Source organism: Rutidosis leptorrhynchoides, chromosome 3, assembly GCF_046630445.1.
Source record: "Rutidosis leptorrhynchoides isolate AG116_Rl617_1_P2 chromosome 3, CSIRO_AGI_Rlap_v1, whole genome shotgun sequence".
NCBI lineage: Eukaryota > Viridiplantae > Streptophyta > Magnoliopsida > Asterales > Asteraceae > Rutidosis > Rutidosis leptorrhynchoides.
This window is the reverse complement of record NC_092335.1, coordinates 494,414,269-494,433,378: the sequence shown is the minus strand read 5'-3', so window position 1 is coordinate 494,433,378 and position 19,110 is coordinate 494,414,269. Positions and strand designations below refer to the sequence as shown.

The 19,110-nt window shown below is 35.4% G+C and overlaps 1 protein-coding gene across 1 annotated transcript; it reads left to right on the top strand.

The window, feature by feature from the left end:
• Nucleotides 1-12,023: 12,023 nt before the first annotated feature.
• On the top strand, nucleotides 12,024-17,255 carry LOC139898213 (DEAD-box ATP-dependent RNA helicase 58, chloroplastic). The gene is made up of 10 exons (XM_071880938.1): nucleotides 12,024-12,284; nucleotides 13,470-13,563; nucleotides 14,026-14,139; nucleotides 14,244-14,366; nucleotides 14,545-14,649; nucleotides 14,757-14,915; nucleotides 15,008-15,076; nucleotides 15,252-15,341; nucleotides 15,463-15,603; nucleotides 16,879-17,255. Exons 1-10 carry the CDS (start codon nucleotides 12,118-12,120, stop codon nucleotides 17,140-17,142), a joined length of 1,326 nt encoding a protein of 441 aa, XP_071737039.1. The 5' UTR covers nucleotides 12,024-12,117; the 3' UTR covers nucleotides 17,143-17,255.
• Nucleotides 17,256-19,110: the final 1,855 nt, after the last annotated feature.

The window sequence follows — 19,110 nt, the reverse complement described above, 5'->3', positions numbered from 1 at the left end:
GGTTTGAATTGTACGTTCGCTTTGTCCATCGGTTTGAGGATGATATGCGGTGCTCATGTCTAAACGCGTTCCCAACGCTTCTTGCAATGTACGCCAAAATCTAGAAACGAAACGGCCATCTCGGTCGGAGATAATCGATAAAGGTATACCGTGTCGGGCTACGATCTCCTTAATGTAAAGTTGTGCAAGTTTCTCCATTTTGTCCGTTTCTTTCATGGCAAGGAAGTGTGCGGATTTGGTGAGACGGTCAACAATAACCCAAATGGTATCATAACCGCCCGTTGTTTTTGGTAGCTTGGTGATAAAATCCATCGTTATCCTTTCCCACTTCCATTGCGGGATCTCGGGTTGTTGAAGTAGTCCGGACGGTCTTTGGTGTTCGGCTTTGACTTTGGAACATGTCAAACACTTGGAAACATAAGTAGCTACGTCCCTTTTGATGTTCGGCCACCAATATAGTTGTTTAAGGTCGTGGTACATCTTATTGGCACCGGGGTGAATCGAGTATCGTGACTTATGGGCTTCATCTAAAATAAGGCTTCGTAGGTCCCCATAACTAGGCACCCAAATCCTTCCGGCGTAATATCGGAGTCCGGTCTCCCTAATTTCGAATCGAGAGACGAGAATGTTCAAGAGCTCGTGTGAAAGGTTTTCATCCTTGAGAGCCTCATCTTGGGCTACCCGAATTTGGCTATTAAGGTTTATGTGGATGGTGATGTTTAAGGCTCGGACACGAAGAGGCACCGCTCTTTCTTTTCGACTTAAGGCATCGGCTACTACATTTGCCTTCCCGGGATAGTAACGAAGCTCGCAATCGTAATCGTTTAAGGTTTCAATCCACCTTCGTTGTCTCATGTTTAGTTGCTTTTGATCGAAAATGTGTTGGAGGCTTTTGTGGTCGGTAAAGATAGTACTCTTGGTCCCGTAAAGATAGTGTCTCCACATTTTAAGTGCAAAGACAACGGCTCCGAGTTCGAGATCATGTGTCGTATAGTTTCGTTCATGAATTTTGAGTTGTCGAGAAGCATAAGCAATGACTTTCATTCGTTGCATCAATACACACCCAAAACCATGTTTCGAGGCATCACAATATACAACAAAGTCATCATTGCCTTCGGGAAGTGACAAGATAGGAGCGGTGGTTAGCTTCGTTTTCAAGATTTAGAATGCGGACTCATGTTCGGTCGCCCAGATGAATTTCTTTCCCTTGTGAGTCAATGCGGTTAGAGGACGTGCAACCAAAGAGAAGTTTTCGATGAATCAACGATAGTACCCGGCGAGACCCAAAAATTGACGAATGTGAGTAGGAGTAGTAGGAGTCTCCCATTTGCTAATGGCTTCGATTTTCGTTGGATCGACTTTAATACCTTGGTCACTTACAACATGACCAAGAAATTGAACTTCCTTTAACCAAAATTCACACTTGGAGAATTTGGCATAGAGTTGTTCTTGTCTTAAAAGTTCAAGCACAAGTCGGAGATGTTGTTCGTGCTCTTCTTCATTTTTAGAATAGATCAATATGTCATCGATGAACACAATAACGAATTTATCGAGATACGGTTTGCACACGCGGTTCATAAGATCCATGAACACCGCCGGTGCGTTAGTGAGACCAAATGGCATGACAAGGAATTCATAACTACCATAACGAGTTCGGAAAGCGGTTTTGGAGACATCTTCCCCCTTAACCCTCAATTGATGATAACCCGAGCGGAGATCGATTTTCGAATATACACAAGACCCTTGTAGTTGATCAAAGAGGTCATCGATGCGATGAAGAGGATATCGGTTCCTAACCGTCAATTTATTTAGTTCACGATAATCAATGCACATTCGTAGGGATCCGTCTTTCTTTTTAACAAACAAAATCGGAGCGCCCCAAGGTGAATGGCTAGGTTGGATAAAACCACGATCAAGTAGTTCTTGGATTTGACTTTGCAATTCTTGCATTTCAGATGGAGCGAGTCTATATGGTGCACGCGCTACGGGTGCGGCTCCCGGAATAAGATCGATTTGGAATTCAACCGGTCGATGAGGCGGAAGACCCGGCAATTCGTCGGGAAATACATCGGAATAGTCACTAAAAATTGCCACATCATCGATGTGCTTCTCATCGGACTCGACTTTCTTAACGTGAGCAAGGATCGCAAAACAACGCTTACGGAGTAGTTTTCTAACTTTAATACACGAAACGAGGTTGAGTCAGGTGCAACTCTTATCGCCATAGACGATCAAAGGTTCACCATTCTCGATAGGAATTCGGATTGCGTTAAGGTCACAAAGAATGTGAGATTTCGTTTTGACTAACCAATTCATACCGATTATTACATCAAAGCTTCCTAGTTCCATGGGTATCAAGTCAATTTCAAATTCCTTACCCAAAATGTTCAAAGTACACCCCCGGTAATATGTGTCGGCACTTAAGAGTTTTCCGTCGGCCACTTCGATGGAATAAGTAGTATCTAAAGGGTGTGGTGGAGTGCAAAGGGTAGGAGCTAAAGTCTTGGACACAAAACATTTATCGGCACCCGAATCGAATAAGCAAGTAACATAAGAGTTGTTAAGAAGAAACGTACCCGTGACTAGTTCATTATCATCTCGGGCTTCCTCGGTGTTGATGTTAAAGGCTCGGCCTCGGTTGTTGGGGTTGGCTTTCTTCTTTGGGCATGCATTTCTATAATGACCCGTTTGACCACATTCGTAACAAGTGCCCGTCTTTGGTGCATTGGGCCACTTTCGAGCAACGGGAGTGGCACTTTTACAATCGTTGGCCTTATGACCAACTCCTTGGCACCGGTGGCAAATTAACTTGCCACATTCACCAAAGTGATGTTTGTTGCATTTGTTGCAAAGAGGTAGGTTCCCGGCATAACCCCTCTTGCCGTCGTTGTTGAAGGGCTTTTTGGTGAAGGTGTTGTTGTTGTAGTTGGTTGATGGAGTGGCTTCCCATTTCCTTTTGTTGCCACCCGACTTGTCCTCAGCCTTAGGAGCCGGCACTACGATTTCGTCAACCGTTTCAATTAGTTGGCGAGCCATGTTCATAGCGGCTTGATGAGTAGTGGGTTTGGATGACATCACCCCTTGTTTGATGCTTTTTGGAAGACCGAGCATGTAGAGCTCAATCTTTTGAGATTCGGGGTTAACAAGATTAGGACACATCAAGGATAGTTCGGCGAAGCGTTGATTATAAGCTTTAAGATCGTTTCCGACCGCTTTCAAAGCTCTTAGTTCTTCCTCAAGCTTTCAGGTTTCTTCGCGCGGAAAATATTCAACAATCATCTTTTCCTTTAGATCGGCCCAAGAGAGGGCATGAGCTTCATCGGTACCCACCGATTGAACATAGGTGTTCCACCATGTTAGAGCAATTCCGGAGAAAGTGTGAGTGGAGTATTTGACCTTGTCTTGATCCCGGCAACCGCTTATGCTAAAGACGGCCTCGGTTTGTTCAAACCAACGAGTAAGCACAACCGGTCCCCCGGTTCCATCATAAGTGTGGGGTTTGCACCCCATGAAAGCTTTGTAGGAGCACCCTTCGCTAGAGTTACCGGCTCCTTGGTTGTTGTTGTTGTTGTTGTTGTGGTTGTTATTATTATTGTTGTTGGATGAGTGACCGGCCATGGCCGCATCTACGGCGGTGGCTATCATCCGTTCGAGAGCTTGTTCGGGAGTTTCATTGCGGCGTACACGACGAGGAGCCATTGTTCCTTTAAGACACAAGAATATCATTGATTAGTATTCTCAATAATACTAACCGTGATATAAAATAAAGATAAAGAGAAGTTTTTTTTTTTCCTCGACTCGCCTTAAATTCTTTATGTCATAATGTCGGAACGTTCATATGAGTCACCGTAATATAATCCCGGAAATTATATTACCCTGATTCATATGTGCATTCGACATCATTTCATATAGTCAAGGTGGCGCGTCAATCAAATTAAACAACGTGAGATTAAGATGAACTAAGAGTAGATATGAGTAGAAGCGTTCGAGTATAAATGCACAAGTAGTCAAGTAATTCCTACTTCAAGTCTATATGCCGGTTGTAGTCTAGACTCACCAATGTACCCTATGACTCGGGGTTGACACTAATGAACTCTAAATCCCTACAACCAACGCTCTGATACCATCTGTAGCGACCCGACCAAATCATCATTGACGGCGCCGTCTACTTAGGTCCCGTTACGTGGTCATAAGTCTTTAAAACAACGTTTGACCAAAAGATATGTCGCATTCATTTCAAATGTAAAGGTTGTTCAAGTTTACAAGAATAGTTCCACCACAAGTTACGATACAAAGTTTTAAGTACAAATGAAACTTATGCGACACAATTTAAAAGTATCCAAAAGACGCTCCATGTATGCATATATATACTCGACATCCAATGCAAGTATCAAAATAATGAGCGGAAGCATGTATCATGTATCGTTCAAGGACCTGAGAAAAACATAGAAATCTGTCAACGAAAACGTTGGTGAAATCATAGGTTTAAATAAGTAAGTACAAGTGAACCACAAGATTTGCATCAATGAATTAATAGTAATACATTCCAAAAGTTTGTTTCACGAGCACCCAATTATCAATGCTTAACATTTCCTTCCATTGAACCCCATCACTTAGTGCTGGAACATACACTGTTTCTCGAAAATATATTTCATTCGTAAACGGTAGCGAACCGTTTGAATGAGGGTTTGTCAAACCCATATGGATCCATACAACATAAGTTCTCGCTTACACCCGGCAAGTGTAACTAATGATAATCGAATTGAGGATTTTGTTCTAAACTCGTATGTAGAATTGTTTGTTTTCTTGTACTTGTGTTCACTTAGTAAAAGAAATGTTTATGTTTTCTCATCCCAAATGTAAGTTCAAAAAGAGTAAAAGTGGGACTATGATCTCACCTTGAGTGCAAGAGTTAATAAAGTACTTCAACAAGTAGACGCGTGCAAAGACAAAGCTAGTCTTGACCTAATCATATAGGTTGTATCAATAACGGTAAACACAAACGGTCAAAGATGTTCAATTAGTCCTATGGCTCGTTACGACTCGATTATGTAGCATGTGAATCAATTAGTCAAGTTTCATGCACGATACAAGTAACTAAGCATGTTAGAACGATCGTATAATTGTTTGGTTAAGTTTGACTAAAAGTCAAACTTGGTCAAAGTCAAAGTCAACGGGGTCGGATCGGGTGTCCGACAATTTTCTCATGATGAGAAATCATTTATGAGCAGAATGGCCAAGTTTCATGTTAATCGGAGTTACGGTTAAGCGGGAAACATTTTGTGAAAGGAAAAATAAAAACTAAAATGAGCTGGGCATATGCGCGGCGCGCAAAGGGTTGCGCGGCGCGCACCCAAGTGTAAATCCTGGTCAGAACTTAACCACGAAGGCAAACATCTGGGATTTCTAATTTTGCGCGGCGCGCGGGTATATGCGCGGCGCGCAATACCTGGGAAACATGCAGTTTGCAGAAAAAGACCAAGTCACGAACCAAAACTCAAATTAACCTATTTTATGAACCGAAAACATCCAAAATGCATACTATATATCGTCGGAAAGGTAATTTGACAAGGAAAACAACTAAACACGTTTCATCAAACAAAAACATCAATTTCAATAACCGATTTTCCGTCAAGTGATCATTAAGAATCCATTTTCAAAGTTTCAAGTTCATCAAATGCATTTTAAGTTTCGGGAATCCAATTCACACATGTGATATGCCGTTTTGAAGGTAATCAAACACACATTGCAACAAAACACTTAACAACAATATCTCATAGCATTTGACGCATCAAAAGTTCATGTAAAGCTCATCAAACCCTAATCCAAGTTCACAAAATCATTAATCATGTTCTTGGAGTTTCCTTAATCAACCTATACATCAAAACGAAGCTAATGATACTAGTAACACTTTTAAAACATGCACTTTAACAATCTAACAACATTTGATCATCCAAAATCAAGGATTTAGCAAGTAATTTTCATATTGAACTAGTTACACCAAAAACAACGAATCGAGCATACAAATTACATACACGACATCACAATGAGCCATAGACACTAATTAACAACTTTATAACTCAAAAATCTCAAGAACACATAAAATTAGTGATTTTAGAAAGTTACCCAAATGAGATGAAGTTGGTATCAAATTGAAGAGGATGAAGAGAGGATTCCAAATATGTAGTTTATTTTGTTGTAAGCCTCCTAGATCGAATTTAGATGATGATTGAATGAATTTGGAAATTGGGTGTGTTCTTGCTAGAGAGAAAGAGAGAGAGAGTGAGAGATGGTTGAATGGTGGTGATTGGGGTAGACTAGGTGACCTAGTCAACTAGTTTGCCCCGTGTCAATTTTAGTCCCTCGAGTTTGTAGTCGGGTGCGGAAAATACCTAAACGGAATATTTTAAAACGCGTATTAACGGGAGATGTTATAAACATATAACGGAGTTTAAATTAGTATAACGGAAAAGAAAATGGAAAAAGGCGGGATGTTACAGCATCAGACCAAGTGCAAGTCATAAATATTCCCCCCTACAACTTGCTTTTGGTCAAGAGCCAAATATTTCCCATCTTAGAACATTTGGTTGTGCAGTGTATGTTCCAATTGCGACACCACAACGTACAAAAATGGGTCCTCAAAGGAGGTTGGGAATATATGTTGGATATGAAACATCTTCAATATTAAGGTATATTGAACCTATGACAGGTGACGTTTTTACAGCACGTTTTGCTGATTGTCATTTTAATGAAACATTGTTCCCTAGATTAGGGGGAGAAATGAAAAATAAAGAAAATGATGTTTCATGGTGTGAACCTCAATTAAAGTATCTTGATCCTCGCACAAAAGAATGCGAGACAGAAGTTCAAAAGATAATGCATATACAAGAACTTGCAAATCAATTGCCTGATGCATTTACAGATACAAAAACGGTGACAAAATCATATATACCAGCAGTAAATACTCCAGCTCGAATTGAAATTCCAAAAGCTGGCAATAATGTCACTCATGAATCTTTGCCACGTCAGAAACGTGGAAGACCAATTGGTTCAAAGGATAAAAATCCTCGAAAAAGAAAATCAGCTGATAATGAAGTAAAAGAAAGTGTTCAAGAAGAACCACAAATCAGTACTCCTACTGCAGAGGAGATTGATGATGTCAATACAGAAATTGTAATCAATTATGCATATTCAAAAATATTATGGAACCGAAATGAAATGAAAAATCTTGATGAGAAATTTTCATTTAATGTTGCATATGACATCATGAATAATAATGATGATCCAGAACCAACATCTATGGTTGAATGTCAAAATAGACATGATTGGGCTCAATGGAAAGAAGCAATACGAGCTGAATTAGAATCACTCAATAAAAGAAAAGTTTTCGGATCCATCATTCTCACTCCTAAAGATGTGAAACCTGTAGGATACAGATGGATTTTTGTCCGAAAAAGAAATGAGAAAAATGAAGTTACAAGGTATAAAGCTAGACTTGTAGCCCAAGGTTTTTCTCAAAGACCGGGAATTGATTATGAAGAAACTTATTCCCCTGTTATGGATGCAATTACTTTTAGGTACTTAATTAGCCTGGCAGTTTCTAAAAATTTAGAAATGCATCTCATGGATGTTGTGACTGCTTACCTATATGGATCACTTGATAGTGATATATATATGAAGATACCTGAAGGATTTAAGGTACCAGAAGCATCAAATGCAAAGCCCAAAGAAATGTATTCGATTAAATTACAAAGATCTTTATATGGGTTAAAACAATCGGGACGTATGTGGTATAACCGATTAAGTGATTACTTGATAAGCAAAGGGTATACAAATAACCTTACTTGCCCTTGTGTTTTCATTAAGAAAACAACATCCGGATATGTGATCATAGCTGTTTATGTTGATGATCTTAACATCATAGGTACAAATAAAGAGATCTATGAAGCCATTCAACTTCTAAAGAAAGAATTTGAAATGAAAGATCTCGGAAAAACCAAGTATTGCCTTGGTTTACAAATTGAGCATATGCCTAATGGTTTACTTGTACATCAAACAACATATACTGAAAAGATTTTGAAACGTTTCAATATGGACAAGGCAAAACCATTAAGTACTCCTATGGTTGTTAGATCACTCAATGTTGAAACTGATCCATTTCGTCCATGTGAAGATCATGAAGATATTCTTGGACCAGAAGTACCATATCTTAGTGCAATTGGAGCTCTTATGTATCTTACAAATTGTACAAGACCTGACATTTCTTTTGCAGTTAATTTGTTGGCAAGGTTCAGCTCTGCTCCTACCAAAAGACACTGGAATGGGATCAAACACATATTTCGATACCTTCGAGGAACTACTGATTTAGGATTATTTTATTCTAACGAATCAAAACAAGATTTGGTTGGTTATGCTGATGCAGGTTATTTATCTGATCCACATAAAGCTAAATCTCAAACTGGATATGTATTCCTAAATGGAGGTACTGCAATATCATGGCGTTCTCAAAAACAAACACTTGTTGCTACATCATCAAATCATGCCGAAGTGATTGCATTACATGAAGCTACTCGGGAATGTTTTTGGTTGAGATCAATGACACAAATCATTACTGATTCTTGTGGACTAGAACGCGATAAAAGTCCAACAATTATCTATGAAGATAATGCAGCTTGCATAGCACAGATGAAAGAAGGGTATATCAAAAGTGACCGAACCAAACACATACCTCCTAGATTCTTCTCATACACTCAAAATCTCATTAAGGACAACGAGATTGAAATGAGATATGTTCAATCCAGCAAAAACTCTGCTGATCTTTTCACGAAAGCACTTCCAACTGCTATTTTTAGAACACACGTTCATAACATTGGCATGAGACATGTTCAAAAGATGTAACAACCGAAGCGATGTCTACTTGAGGGGGAGTCAACTCCATGCTGCACTCTTTTTCCCTTAGCTAAAGTTTTTCCCACTGGGTTTTCTTTAGCAAGGTTTTTAACGAGGCAGTAACTTACAGTTGATCTTCAACAAACAAAATTGCTATCCAAGGGGGAGTGTTATAATATATAAATATATATATATAAATGGATAGTCAATTATTGATACACAAAAGTAATATTATTGTATTACCTAAACTTGTGATATTTTTGCTATAAATAGCCATGAATGCAAGCATTAAACTTGCACCATTTCTCACACTTACAAAGTGTTTCTTTCTTTCTCTCCATTATCATCTTTGTTCTTACACTTCATTATTAGTATTCTTAATCAAGAATCAAATCACTAAAGGTAGTTATAAGCCTACTGAATTATAACATCAAGAATCAAACCACTAAAGGTAGTTATAAGCCTACTGAATTATAACATTAAGAATCAAACCACTAAAGGTAGTTATAAGCCTACTGAATTATAACAAAATGCGTATTGTGAAACATATACAAAAATTAAGTTGATATTTTCAAATGACAGTATCTTTCCACATGCCTAGCTTGGATACCATGTACAAATATTATTATTTTATTTATTATTATATAAAAATGATTGCACACTTGTTAATGTTAATTTGTAAGAATTAACAGATTAAAATGAGTTTGTATTGATCAGTTTATATTATTGAGCTTGAATTGATACAATTTTAATTAATTTTTTACATTGGCAAGTGTTGTTTATATACCACAACTTCTAACAGCTATTTCTATTTAGGGTTTGGATCCAATTAAGCTTTGGAACCCCCTTTTACATTTATGGAAAAGTTGTTGTTTTGTGCAGAGTTTTGTATCCGTTGAAATGCGGTCTTGTGATCTCTAAATTGGGAAGTGATGAAGTTCACAACTTCTGATCCTAAAGTCAAATTACCAAATATGGTAATTTGACTTTTTGTTGACTTTGTTGCTTTTGTAGCTGTAATCTAACACTCCCCCTCAAGTTGAATAGTGGGGTTTTCAATGTTCAACTTGCCAAGAACTTCGCTAAAGAGTCTCCCGTTGACTGATTTGGTGAGAATGTCGGCTAGCTCTGATCTGATTGATGGAAGAGAAATAATTTCACCATCTAACTTTTCTCTGATAAAATGTCTGTCAATTTCAACATGCTTAGTTCGGTCATGTTGAACATGATTTTCTGATATGGCAGTGGCTGCTTCGTTGTCGCATAAGATTTGAATGGCTTATTTTGGAGGAATACCAATCTCCGTTAGTAGCTTCTTGATCCATAAGGCCTCGACTACTCCTTTGGCTATTCCTCTGAATTCTGATTCGGCACTTGAAAGGGAGACAATCTTTTGTTTCATACTTCTCAATGCAACTAAATTACCCCCGACAAGTGTGAAGAATCTGGACGTAGATTTTCTATCCCCTTTTTTTCCAGCCCAGCTTGCATCTGTATATATTTGAGTCTTTAGGTGTCCATGTCTTTTAAAAACAACTCCATGATCCGTTGTTTTCTTCAAATATCTGATGACTCTCATTACATCTTCCATATGGTGACCTGTGGTTGATGCATGAATTGACTCACAACTCCAACTGCATGAGCTATATTTGGTCGAGTGTGAGCAAGATAGATGAGTTTTTCCACCATCCTTTGGTATTGCCCTTTATCATCAAGATCAGCTTCATGTTCCATATATAACTTTTGGTTTGGAATCATTGGAGTATCAGCTGGTTTTCAATCAATCATACCTGTTTCTGCAAGAAAATCAAGAATATAATTCTTTTGACATATAAATATTTTCTGTTGGAATCGTAATACCTCAATCCCCAAAAAATATTTAAGTCTACCCAAGTCTTTCATTTCAAATTCTTTAAATAAGTTCATTTTTAAGTTAGAAATTTCCTCTTTATCATTTCCTGTTATTATCATATCATCAACATAAATGATTAAGCATGTAATAAATTTTCCTTTCGTTTAAAAAAGAGTGTATGATCCGAGTTACTTTGTTTAAAATCATATTTCTTCATAAATAGTGGGGGCGTTTGTTGGGAGGGTTGTAGAAAGTTTGTGGGTGATGTGTTAAAATTTTATTAGTATTTAAGGTGTAAATGATTAAAAATTGAAGAGAGAAAAATAACTGGAACCAATCACAAGCCGCCACCTCACATCATTTCCCCTCACTCTTGTGTTTCAGATCTACCTACTTCCCACCCTAATTCGCCCACAAACGCCCATTTCTAGCGTTTTTGGGGCGTTTGTCTTGCCACCTAGGCGTGGGTAGGAAGACTAACGCTGAGGGAATTGTAATGAGGGGCGTTTGTAAGAAAGGATGACTGGGACGTGGCTTTTAATTTTGATTTTAAGTTTTAAATAAAATACTTAAATTTATTTAAAATGTATATTTATAATTTAAAATTCATAAGAATAAAACATTACAATAACATAAAAAACCTAAAAATAAAAAAAAATACATTAAATTAACAAAAATTAAACATATATAACGACTAGTTTGTAGTACGAAAGTTTGTTGGAAGCCCTCAAATATGATCTGTTAGATCCTTGCGTAGTTGATCGTGTACATTTTTATCGCGAATTTCCTTTTCTAAGAAATTCATTGTGTTAAAGGTTGTGAGAATGAAATGTAACAATGAATTATGAAAATGAAGTGTGAAAATCATAAATAATATAATGTGTTTATATAGGAAGAAAAGCCTAAAACTATTTTCCAAACGACGATATTGAAATAGCCAATCAGATCACGTCAACTCATCAGACATCACCCTCTTCTTCAGCGTTTCACATTCACCAACGGCGCTAGACAAATGTCCACAAACGCCTCATTTCCGCTGTTTGTGGAGCTTTGCGATGTGTGCGTGAATCAAGCAACAAACGCTGTTTTATCTCTAGTATTACCGATAAAGTGATGGGGCTGATCATTTTCATAATAATTATCCTCCATCTTTCTTTTTTCTTTAAAAAAAAAAAAAATTACAAAGTAAGAAACCTGAATTAAAACTTAAATCTTTTTCACACTAGGATCCCCCAGACCATATGGCCTCTTCTTTTCCGACTAAAATGCTACTAAAATGGAACTTCCCTTTTTTCTGTAATTTCAATTTTAATTCTGATTTTAATAACAATAAATCAAGAAACCCTCCATTATTTAACCAACGTAAACCAACTTCCATGTTCACTAGTCACCCATCTTCAATTTCCCCAATTACATCTTCTTCTTCTTCTTCTGATTGTTTATCAACAAATCAAGAAACCACACATTTTGTTGCTGCTAATCAACAATCGGCTTCGCTTCGAGATATATGCCAACATCACGTGCCTCATCATATCTTAAACAGGTCAGATATATACCTTTTATGTAATCTGTTTCTGATAATCTGATTAGATAAACCCTAGCTGTTCACGATTAAGATTTTGTTTGGTTACTGTGATTCAGACAATTGATTAAGACTAGTACTTATAATTCAAACAATTGAGACCCATAATACAACTATCATAAAGGTACAGATGACTGTCCAAAGTTTGAAGCTTTATAATAATTGTGCATTGCCCAAGGATACTGTACACAATTTTTACCAAATTTTTCATTTTAGTTACTTAATTCTTTTTATTTTCTTCTTAAGGCAAATAAGTTTTTTCATAATTAAAAAATGGTACCTAAAATCCATTTGACAGTTTAAGGTATTCAACAAAAAGATTGAAGCCAAATGGTCTGTCATATAGAGTGAGTAGTGTTGCATATAGATTGAGATAATGAAAACTAGTACTTTCTGGTCAGCAGTTGATGCGGATATATTAAAAATTGAAACTTGAGTTTCATGCTGTTACCATTGTAGGAAATTGAAGAAGTTTGCATACTTATTTTCTATTTTAGTTCTTTACTTTTAATTAGTACTACTAATTATAGGGAATAATCATCGATATGCGTCTCCATTGTTTCCATACTCACATATCAATGAAAACCCTCCTTTCCTTCCCAAATGTTGTAATTAATCATCATCATCTTCATTAGCTAATTCTTTCTCTTAGCTTTTTTTGCTGATTGAAGTATCGATTATCACTAAACAATTGATTTCAGTCTTAATTGATTAAGGTTGTAACTATTCTCATTTAAATTTTCTTGCAGTTTACTGATTTAATGATATTGTATTCCCCTGAAATTAAGGTCAAACTCAGGACTACTCGGAAAATTGGTAAAAACTCGGCCAAAAGTTGGGATTACTCGGAAAATCAGTCAAACTCGGTCAAAGTCAAACTTGGTCAACATCTGAGTAATCCCAAGTGGCCGAGTACTCCCCAAAAAGTCCCAACTGAGTACTCCCAGTAGCAAGATGTGCAACCTTGTTCACTAATTGTTACCCAACTAAAGTTTAGTCCCATTATTATGGTATGATGAACTTTTTAACTGTTCATAAGCTTATATATAAGTGGTTACAAACTTTGTGACTTGTTACAATAAAAAAAATTGGCGCCAAATATTTCTTGATGTAGTATGTTGTTTGATCTGATTGACAATGTTACAGGGTTCAAGAAGTTGGATTCCGTACACCAACAGAGATTCAACGACAAGCTTTACCGGTTTTGTTTTCTGGTCGCGATTGTATTCTTCATGCCCAGGTGAAAATGTGCTTAAGACTAGTTTGTAATCTGTAAATTGTCTCGGTTCACCTTTATATTTATTTTGAAATATATATTTTAATTGGCTAATGGCTGGATTGGGTAGTCCAAAGTTCTAATGGGTATTTATATCACTTATTTTCATGAAGGGCAACGAATATGAAATTATCAAATATATTTTCTTCTACCTTGTTCATTAGATTAGATAAAAACTACATACATTCATGCTAGTGTAGATATATAGGACATTGTTTATTAAGATTTGTTGCAGTCTTAATTAATTTATCCTTATGTAACATAGTAAAATGATGAACATTATCATATAACATCGTTGTGAATTTTTGGTAAACCTAAAGTGGCCAAGCATCTTTCTAGGTTGCATATAGCTTAACTGCATAAATTTCTGAACGTGGCAATTTATTTATTTGTTTATTTAATTTTATTGTTTATGTGGTTGTTCAGACAGGTTCAGGGAAAACGTTGGCGTACTTATTATTGATTTTTTCAGTAATAAACACACAAAGATCGGCAGTACAAGCATTGATTGTCGTACCAACTAGGGAGCTGGGAATGCAAGTAAGATTAAAAATGATTATTATATGTGTTGAAACATATGATATAAATATAAATGATACATATAGCATTGTCTCAGGATTTTTTATTTTATTAAATAATCAAAGGTTGCAAAAGTTGCTCGAACGCTGGCTGCAAAGTCTGATCAACCTGTCACGGAAGATAAGTCGTGCACTATTATGGCTCTTCTAGATGGTGGCACGTTAAAAAGACAGAAAAGTTGGTTAAAGGTAAAAGCTTTTTATTAAAATCAATGTTTTCATCGCGCTACGTTTCACGTTTCCGTTTCGGGCTTTTCCATTTCGCATTTCTGTTTCCGTTTCGCTTTTACGTTTTGAGTCTAGGTATTGCGTTTTCGTCTCGCGTGACACGCCTACGAAGTTTTACAAAGTTTTAATATGAATGCAGGCTGAGCCGCCTACAATAATTGTTTCAACCTTGGGAAGCTTGTGCCAAATGGTTGAAAAGCATATGATCAAACTAGAATCAATGCGTGTGCTAGTAATTGATGAGGTATGTACTTATGAATCTTTATGTGTTACATTGTTTTATTTGAATGTCACATTTTGTTATTGTTTTTTTGACAAATGTAATTTAGCATCTGATTTGATTACTTTTAGGTTGATTTCATGTTTAATTCTTCACAACAAGTTAGCCTTCTTCGAAAGCTACTTATATCTTACTCATCGATCAAGAATCGTCAAACAATATTTGCTAGTGCATCAATTCCTCAGCATAGGCGGTTTCAATATGACTGTATACAGCAGAAGTGGACCAAGGTTTGCTGAAATAGGTCATCATTTTTATAGATATATTAAATATTTTGTTACTGATTTCTAAATATTCATATGTATTTCGTTTGCCACAACAGGCTGATGTTGTCCATGTACATGCAAATCCTGTTCAACCAATGCCTGCACGTATACAGCACCGATTTTTGGTGAGTCGGTTGTGATCATCTGATTCTCATAATAACTGAAAGGTCTGAAATGCAATTGTTATAATCATAAGCATTATCGTTTATTATTCAAAATTAATAGTTTATTACATGAACTGTTTCATTTCCCTTAAATTATGAAAAAACATGATTGCCAAACATTTATGATGGTGGTCAGATATGTAATAGAAGTAAAAGACATTCAGCGTTGGTGTTGTTGTTGCAATCTGATGCACCTAAGTCTGCCATTATTTTTGTTAATGAACAGGTTAGTCCTACATTAGTAACATTACATTTTTTTTTTTTTTTTTTTTGCCCAGGTCAATTCTATAGCTATAATAGGCTAAAAATTAAGTCAAAAAATATGTAATACATTTATCATTGTGCAGTCTGAGAAGTCGAAGAAAGCGGGAAATGCACCGGCAACTACTATTGTGATTGATGCGTTGAAGAATTCATATGTCGGGAGTCATGAAATTCTGCTTTTAGAGGAAAAGTTAAATTTCAACTCTAGAGCAGCTTCTTTTTCTGTAAGTAAAACCTGTACCCAATGATCAATATACCCTTCATCATTCTGTATATGATTTTTGTTTTTTTTGATATCTTGTTAAATATTTGATGGAATCTTGGGAGTTATGGTTCTATTCCACTATTTTCTCTTTGTCATGTTGACAACTAGGTGTGGCAATTTTGACCCATTTACTTACGAACGAGTCGGTTTGTATTATGCCCATATCTGGCAAACGGGTCGGGTTGGTTCGGGTTGGATCAAGGATCAAATGGGTTTGGGTTGAAACGGGTCATGAGTCGAAACAGGTCAGTTTCTTAATGGGCCCAACGGGTTGGGTCGAGACCCTGGTCGGATTGGGTCGGGTTGGGTCGAGACCCATTTTTCACCTTACGTTTTTGGGTTGGGTTGGGTCGAGACCCATTTCAGTTTCGAATTTCAATTTTATCTTTTGCATTCGGCTTCGCGTTTAGCAATTTAGTTTTCAGTTTTAGTTTTTTATTTCGCTTTTCGATTTGAATATCGACTTTCAATTTCACATTTACGTTCAGTTTTCAGTTTCAGTTTTGGTTTTACTTTTTTGTTTCGCTTTATAAGATTTTTTTCTACGTTTTTACTTTAAACATTAAATTTAATAGTTTACGTTGACATTTTACGTCAACGTTTTATTTTACGTTTACCTTTTATATTTAATTTTATGATTACATTTTACGTTTAATTTTGACGTAATAGATTTTTAAGTATAAAATATTTTATAGTAATTTTTTAAAGTTTATAAAAAAGAAACTTGACTAAAATGCTTATTATTACAATCTTATTTAACTGGTAAAAGGAATATTTTATTGTATTCTATTCATTAAGGTAATGAAAATAAATGGATGGAACTCAATTTCTTGGTTGTTGAGTCAGGTAACAACCTTTCAGAAAAATAATATACAGACCCATTCAAACCCGTTTCGCAAACCCAATGAACCCTCTTTTAATTTAGAAGACGGTAATGGAAAGATCTGTTGGGTCTAGTATCATGCTTAAATCACCAATCTAGATGAACCCAAAGGAAACCCATAGTCAACCCAAGTGACCCATCTTTTTGAAGAATGGGTCTTGTTTGCCAGCCATACTTATTACTAACTCTGATGGGTAATACTAAAAAATGTTAGATGAAAAGAAAACATGTCAAATGGGTTGAAGTCACCCATATATAAGTACATGTTCAACACCTTATGTTTGGCATGTAATCGTTGACTTTTGATTGTATAGTATTACTTAGTTGACCAAGTTTAATAATTGAAAACAGGAACTGAGACAAGGAGGATCATACCTTTTGGTGGCAACTGATATAGCGGGTCGAGGGGTTGACCTGCCTGATACAACCCACGTATATAACTATGACTTACCTAAAGATGCCGTGCAATATCTACATCGAGCTGGTAGAACAGGTAGAGAACCTTTCTCAGAAACTAAATGCGTTGTTACCACGATAATAACATCAGAAGAACGGTTTGTGCTGCAACGATATGAAAATGAATTGATGTTTCAGTGCCAACAGCTGTTTTTGTAAGTGCTATTTGAGTTGTTTCAATTTTTATCTAATTTAAGTTCTCCATTTTGCTTATGTGTTATTGTACCGCATGTATACAGAACTTGCGCCAATTTTGATTAGATAGTATATACAAGTAAATAAATGAATAATATGGAAAAATATTTAGCAAATAAGAAAAAAGAAATGTGGTAAGGAAACAATTAAACCTGCACCAATTTGAACTAATGAACTTAATATGTATTATATTATATATTGTTATAAAATATCTAGATTGAATGTTAATTTTATTATTATTATATTTCTTGCATAGTAATATTTTATACTATAAATAGACATGTATGGTAACCATTTAAGGTGTACCATTTCTCTTGAAATATCAATATCAATATTTCTTCTCTCCTTCTTCTCTCTTTCTCTCTCTTTGTTCTTATAACCATTAAAGGTAGTTATAAGCCTACTGAATTATAACACGTTATCAGCACGAAAAGCTTAGTGTAATTAAAAGATATCTTAAACGATCACGAATCACTAATCAAGGTATGAAATTATTAATAATTTTCAGACTCGAATATATCAAATTTTGGACTACTAACATTTATATTTATGTTATTTAAGTTATATATGGTCGGTTATACCACCTGAATTATATTTCTGTAATCTAACTTTTACTAACTTCACTAACTTCACTAACATTTATATTTATGTTATTTAAGTTATATATGGTCGGTTATACCACCTGAATTATATTTCTGTAATCTAACTTTTACTAACTTCACTAACATTTATATTTATGTTATTTAAGTTATATATGGTCGGTTATACCACCTGAATTATATTTTCTGTAATCTAACTCTTATTAACTTCACTAACATTTATATTTATGTTAATAAGACCTCATGATTGTACGCAACACGTCATTTGACAACACGGTACTTTATGTACGCAACACGTCATTTGACAACACGGTACCATGGGTCGAGATTAATTCCGATCAATACGAATACGACGGGGTCTTTATATGTTATCTAACATTTATGATTACTTATGCAATTAATCATTATTTATTTCATGCATACTAATGTTTATTCTTAAATTTATAATTTTAAAAGTTAAAATAAAAAAATAGTTTGTATTTTTATTAAAAGTAAATCTTAAAAGTTAAAATACAAAAAGTAGTTTGTATTTTTATTAAAAGTAAATCTTAAAAGTTAAAATAAGAAAAAGTAGTTTGTATTTTTATTAAAAGTATATCTTAAAAGTTAAAGTAAGAAAAAAAGGGGATGGTAAAATGGAATAGTTTTTTGTCAAAAATGAAGTATTGAAAATGAAGTGGTCTCCTTCTATAACTAAAAAAAATATATATACTTTTATCAAATGAATTTTTTTGTGGCCGACAATTTCAAACACGAGTCCGTGTTTAGTTTATCAAGAATATCTCTTGCTTTGGTGAAAGGTCACGATCACGATATCAGGTGTTGTGAAAGAATTAAAAAATTGGTCAAGTGGCCTTTTAAAAACTAGAAAAAAAAATTTAAATAAAAGTTTTTTTTATATATTTATAATTTACGGGTAACGTAAAAAAAAGGAAGTTTTTTTTTAAAAAAAAACAAAGAAAGTGTTTAAATGAGTTTTACAGAAAGGGGGAAAGCAAAGTAAAAAAAAAACTTTTTTCCAAACAAAGGTAAATGAAAGTAGGACTTAATACAAGAAAAAAGTAAACATCTCCTAGACGTGATAAAATCTATCAATGATAAGTATTAGACTTGATGAGCTAAATGTGACAAAAATGTTTCAACATGTCTTATGTTAATTTTCTAAAATAAGTTATTATTATTCCGAGTTTAACACATATACATATGTTAATTAAAAACAACCTTTTTGTTCTTATGTAGTGTTGGGTTGCAATTTTGGTTGTATGCCATAATTCCATCCAGTAGAGTGACAATAGAAAACTTTTGATGATAATCAATAAAAAACTTTTTTCCA